At 37.6% G+C, this 12,588-nt stretch overlaps 1 protein-coding gene across 1 annotated transcript; it reads right to left on the minus strand.

The window, feature by feature from the left end:
* Positions 1 to 9,737: 9,737 nt before the first annotated feature.
* On the minus strand, positions 9,738 to 11,087 carry LOC127093338 (protein PHOTOSYSTEM I ASSEMBLY 2, chloroplastic). Its single transcript, XM_051032248.1, has 4 exons — positions 10,748 to 11,087; positions 10,541 to 10,633; positions 10,194 to 10,327; positions 9,738 to 10,101 (listed from the first exon to the last, which is right to left on the minus strand). The coding sequence occupies exons 1-3, from the start codon at positions 11,034 to 11,036 to the stop codon at positions 10,197 to 10,199; spliced, it is 513 nt and encodes a 170-aa protein (XP_050888205.1). The 5' UTR covers positions 11,037 to 11,087; the 3' UTR covers positions 9,738 to 10,101; positions 10,194 to 10,196.
* Positions 11,088 to 12,588: the final 1,501 nt, after the last annotated feature.

Genomic DNA, 12,588 nt, shown 5'->3' on the forward strand with positions numbered 1-12,588 from the left:
TCAACCGCCTCTTCAACTCAACAAAACTCGCTTCACAAGCTGCATCCCACACATACACTTGACCCTTCTTAGTCAACTGCGTCAACGGCAATGCCAACTTAGAGAAGCCTTCAATAAATCTGCGATAATAACCAGCTAACCCCAGAAAACTGCGTATCTCAGTAGCAGACTTCGGAGTCTCCCACTGTAATACAGCATCAACTTTAGCAGGATCAACAGAAATTCCACCACTCGAAATCACATGGCCAAGGAAACTCACTTCCTTCAACCAGAACTCACATTTAGATAATTTTGCATACAATTTCTTTTCTCTTAACACCTGCAAAACAACTCTCAGATGTCCTGCATGCTCTTCTTCCGTCTTAGAATATATCAATATATCATCTATGAACACCACAACAAAATCATCAAGGTACGGATGAAATATACGATTCATATATTCCATAAACACACCTGGAGCATTAGACACACCGAACGGCATCACAGTGTATTCATAATGACCATACCTCGTACGGAAAGCAGTCTTCGCAATATCATCTGACTTCACTCGGATCTGATGATAACCCGACCGCAAATCAATCTTACTGAAAACATGAGCTCCACTCAACTGGTCCATCAAATCATCAATCCTCGGCAATGGGTACCGATTCTTGATGGTCACCTTATTCAACTGCCGATAATCGACACACAACCTCATCGTACCTTCTTTCTTCTTCACTAACAATACTGGTGCACCCCAAGGAGAAACACTTGGACGCACAAACTTCTTCTCAAGCAATTCTTCAAGCTGCTTCTTCAATTCAACTAATTCAGCTGCCGACATTCTATAAGGAGACATCGACACTGGACTCGTACCTGGTACTAAGTCAATGGCAAATTCGACTTCACGTTCTGGAGGTAAATCGCTTACATCCCCCGGAAACACATCCTGAAATTCACAAACAACGGGCAAATCTACACTCACCACTTTCTTATCCGCTTGCAGAGACGCAGATAAAGCGAATATCTGAGCTTCATCTTTCACAAAATCCCCCACCTGCCTAGCAGATAGAAATCTTGCCTCATCATTCTCACCAACTTCAGAAAACCGCACCGTCTTCCTGTAGCAGTTGATAAACACGCCATAGAATTCTAGCCAATTCATTCCCAGAATAATATCAATTTGGTGCAAGGGTAAGCACACCAAATCAACCACGAACTCTCTTTCAAAGATCGTCAAATGACAACCTCGACAGACAACAGAAGTCTTCACAGAACCATTAGCAGGAGTATCTATCACCATACTTCCGCCTAGGGACGACATAGTCACACCAATCCTAGTTGCACACTCATATGAAATAAACGAATGAGTAGCACCAGTGTCAACAATAGCAAGCAATTCAACATTATTAATCAAGCAAGTACCTTTAATCAGATTATCTTCTTTAGGAGCTTCAACCCCACTCAGAGCAAACACCCTACCAGTAGTATGAGCTGCAGTAGCCGCCTTCTTCGGTTTCGAGCACTGCGAACTGATATGGCCTTTCTCGCCACAATTAAAACATGTCGGACCAGCATCCTTACATTCCGTAACTCTATGACCAGTCTGACCGCATCGGAAACATCTCAGCACTTTCTTGGTACAACTATCAGCACGGTGGCCTGGCTCGCCACACTTGAAACATTTACCAGCTATGGAAGATCCTCCCCCACTTGGCTTCTTCTCATCTACCATTTTCTGCTTACCTTTACCATTCGGAGATGCATAAGGACTACCACGATCCTTATTCTTCTTCTCACTAAGACTTTTGTAATGAGCAGTCCTAGCCTTGCTATCTTCCTCAAATATCCTGCACTTATTAACCAATGTAGGAAACCTACGAATCTCCTGGTAACCAATGCCTTGTTTGATCTCGGGACGCAACCCGTTCTCAAACTTGACACACTTGGATCCCTCAGCATCAGCATTATTATAGTGAGGACAATACTGCACCAGCTCCTCAAACTTCGAAGCGTAGTCAGCAACAGACAGGTTACCCTGCTTCAGTTCTAGAAATTCCATCTCCTTCTTACATCGCACATCAGCAGGAAAATATTTCTCCAGAAAGGCCGTCTTGAACCTTTCCCAAGTCATCTCAGCACCTGGTACTTCAATTCTCTGGCGAGTGTTATCCCACCAGTTTTCAGCCTCTTCAGATAACATATGCGTACCAAACTGCACCTTCTGTGCTTCAGTACACGTCATCACCCGGAAAATCTTCTCAATCTCCTTCAGCCAAATCTGAGCACCATCTGGATCATAGCGCCCTTTGAATGTAGGAGGGTTATTCTTCAGAAACCTTCCCAAATTCTTAAACTCGTCGACCGGCGGATTCTGCTGCGCCTGCATAGCCTGCGCCATAGCAGCCAAAGCCTCAGCAATCGCACGGTCATTTTCTCCAACCATACTCTGCACAACACAACCACAACCGTTAAATATCGACAGTGTCATTTACACTAATCGACCAACAGGGAAAACATCACATTATGACTCGACTGGACTGACCATGCTCTGATACCACTAATGTAACACCCTTCTACCCAATCGACATATTTAAATAAGTTATCAGAGTACCACATGTAGAAGAGTTTACATTTCTTACAACATACACTTATCGCATCACAACACATAACACATTATTTATTATATTTAAAACTTCGCAGCGGACAACAACATAATTATTATTTTTCATCATATAATAATTCATAAAAATGTTTCAACATTGTCTCGACAAAACATCTCAACATTTTAATCCTCATGAACAACGTAAATAAAATATAATTATCTATCGAATCCCATAACCCCGGTGTCACATGACCAGAGCATTTGACTCGACTCCGTAGAATAGCTCTACATTTATTCTTCAAACCTCAACGAAAGCTACTCCTCTTTATCTGCACATTGCTCATCATAGATGAACATAAACACATGCAGAAGGGGTGAGAATTACATTATTAAATAATAATATAACGACATAAATATAAACATAATTATATATTTCACACATGCCAACACAGCTCATCATCATCATCATAATCAACAAACTCATGAACATCAACGAAACAACATATCAAATGCAATGCACACACCCATGCATGACTCAACACGACTCGGTATACCCATCTTGTGACCACTACAGGATCACCACTCCCAGATTCATCACCATAGAATCCGAGTTCCCCGTAAGGAACCAAGCCTCTCAACAAGCCCGGAGTCAACAACATCATTGGAACTCAGTCCGTTCATCACTAGGCATCGGCCTTTCATGAATGCATGCACACCAAACATGCATCATAATCAACATCGCAAAACATCGCAACAACAACATCATATGATCATGTTATCTTCATCATTAATAGCATGACATACAACTCAACAAAACAACAACAACATTACATCTTAACACATGGATTCATCACAATCAACCACAATAGGCCAAATCACCATTTCAACATAAAAATTAGTCATTTTTCAATACTGGAACAGTGTTAACCGGTTAACGCCACAGGTTAACCGGTTAACGCAGGCAAAACTCACTTCTGGGCAAAACGCAACAGTGTTAACCGGTTAACGCTATAGGTTAACCGGTTAACGCAGGCAAAACGCAACATTTTCACAATATACAACAGTGTTAACCGGTTAACACCCTGGGTTAACCGGTTAACGCAGACAAAACAGCAGTTCCTGCGCTAACACAAGGCAGAATGCAGAGTTCTCCGCATTTTCCGCCGTCGGAGGACTTCCGGACCTCCGATTCAACTTCCGTAAAAGGCTACGCGTTCGGGAAAACGCGACTCACACAACTACGGATTCAATTTCAGCTTAATTCGACTTATTCATCATAGTACTAAACGACGGTAAACCCCAACTTCCCCAATCTTCCTAATTCCCCAAAATCCATCAACAATCCTACATAAATCATGAAAATGCTCGCATATTATCATTTAATAAGGTTCAGACCCCTTACCTGAGATAATTCGGCAACTCAACGCTTCCGCTTTTCCGCTCTTCAGCCTTTGCTCTACAGCTTCTCCCTTCTCTGCAGCTTCTCAACTTCCACGTAAAACTCTACTGTTCCAAATGAGAAACTTTTTCTCTTATCCCAACTTATATATTTTCCAATTATTATTATTCCAAATAATAATAATAATAACAATAATAATAATAATAATAATAACCCAATTTATTTAATTAAATTAATAAAATAATATTATCAACTTAATTAAATAATTCTTTTACTTTATTTGGGGTGTTACACATGTTGCTTCAAATAAGTTCCACTTATATGGATCTATTTCTACAACATGCTTATTTCCCCCTGTGTAATACATTAAACAGACTCTATCGAATCTACCCCCGTAATGAAAAATCAAAATGAACTCCATAACATGCAAGTTTCAAGAAGACACAATGAATAGAGCTGACCCACCGATAGAAGGAAGAAATAAGATATTATAGATGATATTGAGTTCCAGAGATACAATTGTGTGTTACTAGGTCATGAAATTTGCATTTCGTCATCTTCGTTGCTTCGTCTCCTCCCTCCCACAACATGAGTTTCTTTTTTCTTCCAACAAACAAAACCCTAATTTACAAGGACTACAAGAAAAAGATATTTTTTGAACAACATTGCATTTTTTGTGAAAAAGACTATCCACGTATGTAATTTGTTGAATATAAAACAGATATTAACTAATTCCACGTGTGCGCCATTTGCCCAGACACCTTTATTTTAACAGAAATCTAACCTTATGGACTAACGCCAACAGAAAAGTGAGATATAGAGACTCAGACAAAAAAAAGATACAGAGACCAAATTCAAAAACACGCTAACTTACAAGGACGAAGAGACTATTTAAGCCTTATATAATTATCATTTTATATCAAAAACTCGTAAAGTACATGTTTTAATCTCCAACAAAGTCTTCAGCAAAAATTATTTATCATTTGTTATTATTTGTGTTTTAATTTTGGAATTTTTGTACTTCGTCCAATATGTGTTAGTAAAAAATAGTGCAATCCGTTATCGAGACACACATAAAGTCAAATCAACGCTTGTGTTTCAACAATCCATCCCATTTTTGTCAAAATATAGTTAGGATATACATGTCCGTAGGTGTTTTTGGGTGCATCCAGACATGCATATTCAAAAACCTCCATAGTGCATTTTTTTTGTTATTAATAATACCCCTATGCAACAACATTGTCTTAACTTTGTCATTTTTTCTATATCAACTTATATTTTATGTCATTTTACGCCAAATTTTATCATAAAACTGATTAATAGCGTCATAATTTGATTCAAACATAATATTCAGACATAAAAAACTCATACATTAATTAAGTTCAAAATGTATCAACCATACATAAATTGTTCCAAAAGTACAAGAAACAAAAACAAATAGAAACAAAACAAATAGAAACAAACAACATAAACTATTGTGTGTGCCTAACCCCCGATTCCTCCTTTGTCGCTTGTTATGCAAGGCATTCCGTGCCTCGAGCATAATGGCATGTGTGATGGCCACTGCACCACCGCCCCCTCAATCGAACTGCCCAAACTCTATACTCAATGTCGCAAGATCCACAATAATCCGACAGATCAGCATCACATCAATGGTGTGATCATCCATAACCTACTCATTATCCAGTATCTCTTGATGAGATGACCTAGGTGGATCTCCAAGAGCGTCTGGTGTCATGATAAGATGTTACACCCTAAAGAACCATGTGATGTAGTCGTCTACATAAGACCACTGACGTGTAACTAACACCCTTCTATAGTCATATAGTACCAGATGACTCTCAAAATCCTTAAGGATGGCATCAAGATCTCTATGGACCACGTATTCAGAAGCAGGCACTGAAGGGTGTCTTGGAATAAGTTGCAAATACCCAAACTAGTGCATCACTCGTTCGGAATATACATATATATTATACTTGTCCCATAAGCCAATCATCTGGAGTATAAGGAAATGGCATCAAACAGACGTTTCTCTCAGTGATCGTCGCATGGGCAGAAGCCAATGTCATATGCTGTAGACGGTCAAGATACAATCGGAAGGGCTCGATCGCATTATTCCCTCTGAACGAGTTGTGTAAGCAAGCATGTGGCCAGTTCTCAACATAGTTCTCCACGCGTTCAAAGTCGGTTAGGCGAGGAAAGTGGGAGAGGATCCACCAAATGAGGTAGACTCGACTTGTGGCCTCGCTTGTCTAGCCCTCTCACATCTTACCGATGCATGTTGGGATAGATAATTAGTCTCAATCTACCCGGGTTGTTATTTTCAGCCATTGTTGTTCTTGTTAAAAAACAAAACATCACTCGAAATGCATGTCTTAAAACCAGTTCAAAAATAATTCGGACATGCATATCCAGATAAATGCGAGTATTGCAGAAATGACAGAAACCTAGAACCCAATTATTCCCTAACCAAACCCCAATCAAATGGGAATGCATGTTTATACCAGCAACCTATTCCGAATGAAAATATTATCTAATGTATCATAAGCATCTTGCGTTACCTAATACATTCATCAAAACTAAAAAAAAAACAAATGAAATGAGAAACTTATCAAATGAAAGTCGTGGATGAAAAGTTTGAAATGGCCTGAGATTAAATGTAGTGAAGTTGAAGTATTGTTGAACCTTGAAATTTAAAGTTGAAGAAACTTGCTTACGAGCTCAAATAAAGTTGATTAAATGTATCTTCGTCGATTATGGGCAAGATGAGTTTGGTTATAGGTTGTATGATCCTGTAGGGAAGAAGCTTATCTGAATACGCAATGTTGTGTTCATGAAAGACCAAACTATAGAAGACATTGATAAGGTAAAGAAGGCTACGTCCAAGAAATATATCAATTTGTTTAATGTTGATCCAGATCGGTTACCTAGTCATAATCTGGATGCTATTGGTGGTGATGATCATAATGGTGAGTCATACGATTATGTTGATGATCAACAACTTGGAGATGAGGTAAATTTTCTAACTAATGACGGTGAAGGTGAGGGCGATATGTCACAGGATGAGAATCTTGGTGAAGCTCTATAATCATCTCAAGTTCAACTTATGAGGTCTAATAGACATAGATAACTTTCTACAAGGTATAACTCTGATGAGTATGTGACCTTGATTGATGAGGGTGAACCTGAGTGTTTCCAAGAGGCCATGGAAAGTGATAAAAATCAAAAGTGGTTGGATGCAATGCATGATGAGATGAAATCATTGCATGAGAATCACACTTATGATTTAGTAAAGTTGCCTAAAGGCAAAAGGACTTTGGAAAACATGTGGATTTATAGAGTTAAACATGAGAACAACTCTAAGTCTCCAAGATATAAATCCAGATTATTGGTGAAAGGTTTCTGTAAAAAAAAGGGTGTTCATTTTAATGATATTTTCTCACCTGTTGTAAAAATGTCATCAATTAGAACCATGTTGAGTTTGACTGCTAATCTTGATTTAAAGGTTGAGAAAATGGACGTGGAAACGACTTTCCTCCATGGTGATTTGGAGTAAGAGATCTACATGAAACAACCTGGTGGTTTTAAAGTTAAAGGAAAAGAAAACATGTGTGTATATTGAGAAAGAGTTTATATGGGTTGAAGCAAGCTCCAAAGCAGTGGTACTAGAAGTTTGAGTTTGTTATGTGTGATCAAGGATACCAGAAGACTACTTCAGGTCATTGTGACTTTGTTAGAAAGTTTTATAACAATCACTTTATTATCTTGTTGTTATATGTTGTTGACATGCTTATTATAGGAAAAAAATATGTCTAATATTAACAGGTTAAATAAGCAATTGAGGGAGGCATTTGCCATGAAAGACATGGGGGCAGCCAAACAAATTCTTAGCATTAGAATCATATGTGATAGAAAAGAAAAGACACTTTGGATGTCACAAGAACATTATATTAAAATAATGCTTCAAAGATTCAAAAAGGAAAGCTCTAAGGCGGTAGCACGCCTCTTGCTACTCATTTCAAGTTGAGTTCTAATCAAAATTCTTTAAGTGAAGATGAAGCGTTTGATATGAAATGTGTTCCTTATGCGTGTGTTGTGGGTAGTTTGATGTATGCAATGGTGTGTAAAAGACCAGATATAGCACATGTTGTTGGTATAGTCGGTAGATTTTTTTCAAATACAGGTAGAGAGCATTGGAATATTGTAAAATGGATTTTATGGTATCTTCGCGGTATTAATTCTATGATGCTTTGCTTTAGAGGAGATAAGTCTATTCTAGTGGGGTACTCTAACTCGGATATGGCTGGAGACATTTATTCCAGAAAGTTCACTTCAGGCTACATGTTTAAATTTTCAGGGGGAGTTGTGGCTTGGCAGTCCAGATTGCAAAAGTGTGTAACATTGTCTACTATACAGGTTGAGTTCGTTGCCATTATCGAAACATGCAAAGAGTTACTATGGTTGAAGAAATTTTGGCATGAGCTTGGTTTTGTTCAAGACAAATATGTGTTATTTTTTTATAGTCAAAGTGTTATTCATCTTGGTAAGAATCTGACTTTTCATTATAGGTTCAAACCCATTGATGTGAGATATCATTGGATACTTGATGTTTTGGATGCTAAGTTGTTAGAGTTAACTAAAGTCCATACATATGATAATGATTTTGATATGATGAATAAAGTATTACCAAGAGAGAAATTTGAAGCTTGTTGTGATATTGTTGGTTTGGCGATTTCCTCCACATAATTGTAAGGGGGAGATTTGTTGGGTTTCGGCACCCTTTCCATGTGGAGAAAGATCCAAAAATGATTAGTCCATTTATTTTGTTTTTTTAAGTGGAGTGGGTCAATTTAGGGTTGAGAGAGATAGAGAAAAAAATAAGAAATCAAAAAGAGAGAAAAGAGGGGGAAAAGTATTCTTGTTTTTCTGTAACCAGTCTCACTAAATCGACGATCTCAAATTCATTAACCGTCGGATCGAGCTCAAATTTTGAGGGCAGGTTCGTAACACTTGTATCTAACTTTTGACCGTTCATAATTTCAAAACAAGATCTCAACTGAGAGAGATATGTTTCACACTGAGGCAGCAGATTTGGGTCATTTTGCAGTATTTTTATTCTTATTTGTAAGCTAGTTTGTTTTGTGATTTGCGGTTGTTAACACTAGTTTGTTAATCTCTTTAAGACTCTCTTATATTCTTAATTAATTATAGTGAAGCTATTTCTTTGGTCTGGATGACTCGTAGTTGCATACCAAAAACACGATACATTACTAATTTGATCCGTGAAACAAACCGACTCGACTCGAGACTCACTTGGACCATCACCATCCCGCGACGAAGCTCCGCCACTATCACGAGCCGGACTCCGACCACCGCCACATGCCTGACTTTACCGTTGACCCACGGTCGCCCAACCTTCGTAGTCGAATTTCCATCTATCTCATCAGACTTCCGTTGCTAAATTTTGCCACACCTAAATTTATATTTTCTTACTCTATATTGCTTGGGGTTTTATCGCATATTTCTACATCAACCATCCACTATCAATGAAAAACATGATATAGATAACGAGTTACAACACTTCATTCTATCTTTCAATAATCATGTATTTCAACTACGTTATCTATCTAATTTTTTTTGTTGGAACATTATTATATCCAATTGTGTCAAAATAATATAGTTAGAGAGCAAATAAGGCACCACATATTTTACCCACTGTCCTATTTTTATAACAAATCAGTATAATACCCTAGATAGCATGAACATTTGCATATTTATTTGGTAACTATATAGAACCTTAAATACCAATACTTGCTACAAACAAGTGTTTGCTCAATGTTTACACTATACATGACAATCTGGTCTGCATGAATATGGCAATCCTAGCATTGGATAATTGGTACAGAATATTGAAATTCATCATGCGGTAACCAAGCAAAAATTAGAGTTCTGGAATGAATCCAGACCAAAAATATGAGCAAATATTTATGCTTACGGGCACGTTCTGTATGGTAGAAGCTGATTACCATCGCAGTCACCCACTTAGTATAGAAAATTGTCATTGTGCCCGAAAACAGGATTAGCAAGCCTCACACTTCAATTGCGGTCACAAGAATGACTGAAAAGGATGAAATACAACTATTATAACCGCAGCAACAGAAGATTAACAGTTACTTAATGAAGTTCTTAGTATAATAAAATAAATTTTACCTTCTAAGAGTTGGGAATTAGCCGTCCATTATACATCTTATCAAGCAGTTTCTTTGCGTCAGGCCTTCTCAAAAGACCCTTATTGTTTGGCACACCAGTTCCTAAGCAAACAGGGCAGACAAGCTTTCCTCGACCTATGGATTATAAACAATATTCTTGATCATCCAAGCAAGTTGATTTCATATGGTAAATCGGTAATCACACAAGAGTAAGAAAAAAGATTTTCTGAGACAAAAGTGCAGTGAATGGATGTTAAAATTCAGAACAGAAACTTAGAAAATGGTTGGGGACAAACCAGCCTTTACAATTTAATGCTAGATGAGTAAAAGTAAAGGTGTGGATGATACCATAGCAATTTGGACATTCTGTGAACTCATAAACATCTTGTGCTCGCTTCCTGTTAAGAGCTTTCCATTTTCCTGTACCACCACACATATCACCTAAATGAAAAGTAAACAAACATCTTACGGGTCAAACAACGTAAGAAACAGCAGCTATTTCTTAATTAAACCTATGTTTTCTTGCATATAAAAAGAGGGCGAGAGAGAACTCACAGATGATGTTGCCACTTCCTCCACAATTTCTACATCCAGCAGGTTTATCAAGAGCGGTTGCATTATTGGATGAAATCAAAAATGGAGTGGAACACAAACAAGTCAGACATTGACGCCTCGAAACATTTACTTCCTTGGAACGGTGCTCTCCACTTCCATCTGGTGAAGTAGAATTATCGCTCTGGTGAGATGATTTAACAACAAAAAGCGTCCTTCTCCTTCGTGTTTGGTTTGTAGCAGTGGAAGGAAGGCCTCGTGGAATAACAGATGTCTGCAAATTGCAATCCATTTTGGTTTCGATAGAGTGAACAAGAGAGGGACGATGATGATAAGTTTTTTTTTTTTTATCAATATAAATATCTACCAATATAATCCACGGCTCGTGTGCCCTCCACGTGTTGTCTCTCAATCCATTCACCTAATCTCCAATTTGCCCCTTACTAACATTTTAGTTCAAATGTGTTTAAACTTTTTTTAAAGTAAGGTGGCTATCTGTTTTGTTTTTTTACTTAGTTAATTAATTCTCTATTGATTGTTTTTTATTTTTTTTACTAAATTAATTCATTATCATTATTAATACTCACTCAAAAATCATTATTAGTAATAACTTACCTATTAAATGTTTCTTTTTTCCTATAAAAGAAATAAAAAGCTTTTTTTAAATCTAAAATAAAAAATAGTGATAGAGAGAGAGAAAATAAAGAGAATATTATTTTAGAGAAAATCCACTGTGTTTAAATTTTATTTCGTAAGTTATTCTTTGTACTACTCTCTTAAGTGGATTTTTTTTAAAATAACTAATTTTTTAAAATTAAATCCCAAAATAATTGATTTTTAAAAAAAATATATATCAAAATAATCGTTTTTTCCTATTTATGCGTTAGTTGAACTGACGCATCCAACTAAACATCAAAGGAGGCGCTCAGAGCTTTGGTGCCTGCATGCAAAGTCAATGCATGTAGGTGTCACATGCATGTGTACGTGTGTGTGGGCCATATGCATTGGCGCATGCATGTGTTATGTGTGTGTGGCGCCTAAGGCATTGGTGCATGCATGCTTTGGTTCTTCTATAAATACCATGCGCATCATATCTTTTCACACAACTTCTTACCCTCCTTCCATTTTCCTTCAATTTCTCCAATCTCCTTTAATTTTGTTTTCTTTAATCATGTCTGAATACATTCACAAGAGAAATGCCGATTTAAAATCTTTTCAACGGTGCATCCTCCGATAGAGATTCGACTTTAGAATATAGAATCGTTCGAACATCTTAATCGGACGTTGAACTGTTGGTTAGATGGAGAAATTGCAGAGGGTGAAAGGATTATAAGAATTCAATGGCTTGAGTCCACGTTCAACCAAAATGGAGAAGTTCGTGTATAGGTGGATATTAAGACCGACAGAGACGTTCACAAGATGATGTATAATATGTTCAAAATTCTTTTGATGGTTGTAACCGCATAGTTATAGTGGTGGTATTTTATAGCATGCAGTTAAATAGGGGAGACGTTGAATGTACTGATCACGCAAATAATCTGCAAAGACAAGACAATGCAATAAAAAGAAGATGCAGGATTCCATGCAGAGACAAGACAATGCAAAGCATGCGTCTGCATGATTCTTTGCCCTAATAATCCAAAGCTAGCCAAAGCATGCGCCTACAAAGAAAATGCTTCTGCCCTAATAATCGAAAGCAGACGCCTTTATCAATGACGTATAAAGCAAGGCATGCGCCACGAGCCTTTGTGCATATTCCTTGCATGGATAAAAGTAAGGCATGTGTCACTAGCCTTGGTGCTTATTACCATGCATTTCTAATTACATGCATGTGCCACTAGCCT

Source organism: Lathyrus oleraceus, chromosome 6 (genome assembly GCF_024323335.1).
Source record: "Lathyrus oleraceus cultivar Zhongwan6 chromosome 6, CAAS_Psat_ZW6_1.0, whole genome shotgun sequence".
Lineage (NCBI taxonomy): Eukaryota > Viridiplantae > Streptophyta > Magnoliopsida > Fabales > Fabaceae > Lathyrus > Lathyrus oleraceus.

What these genes read in the sequence shown, in the direction of transcription:
- LOC127093338 (XM_051032248.1), bottom strand. Translation starts at nt 11,036, where the DNA reads ATGGATTGCAATTTGCAGACATCTGTTATTCCACGAGGCCTTCCTTCC. An exon ending in AGGAAGTGGCAACATCATCT is followed by an intron (nt 10,634 to 10,747) that starts GTGAGTTCTCTC and finishes CTTTTCATTTAG; the next exon opens with GTGATATGTGTGGTGGTACA. An exon ending in AGAATGTCCAAATTGCTATG is followed by an intron (nt 10,328 to 10,540) that starts GTATCATCCACA and finishes TATAATCCATAG; the next exon opens with GTCGAGGAAAGCTTGTCTGC.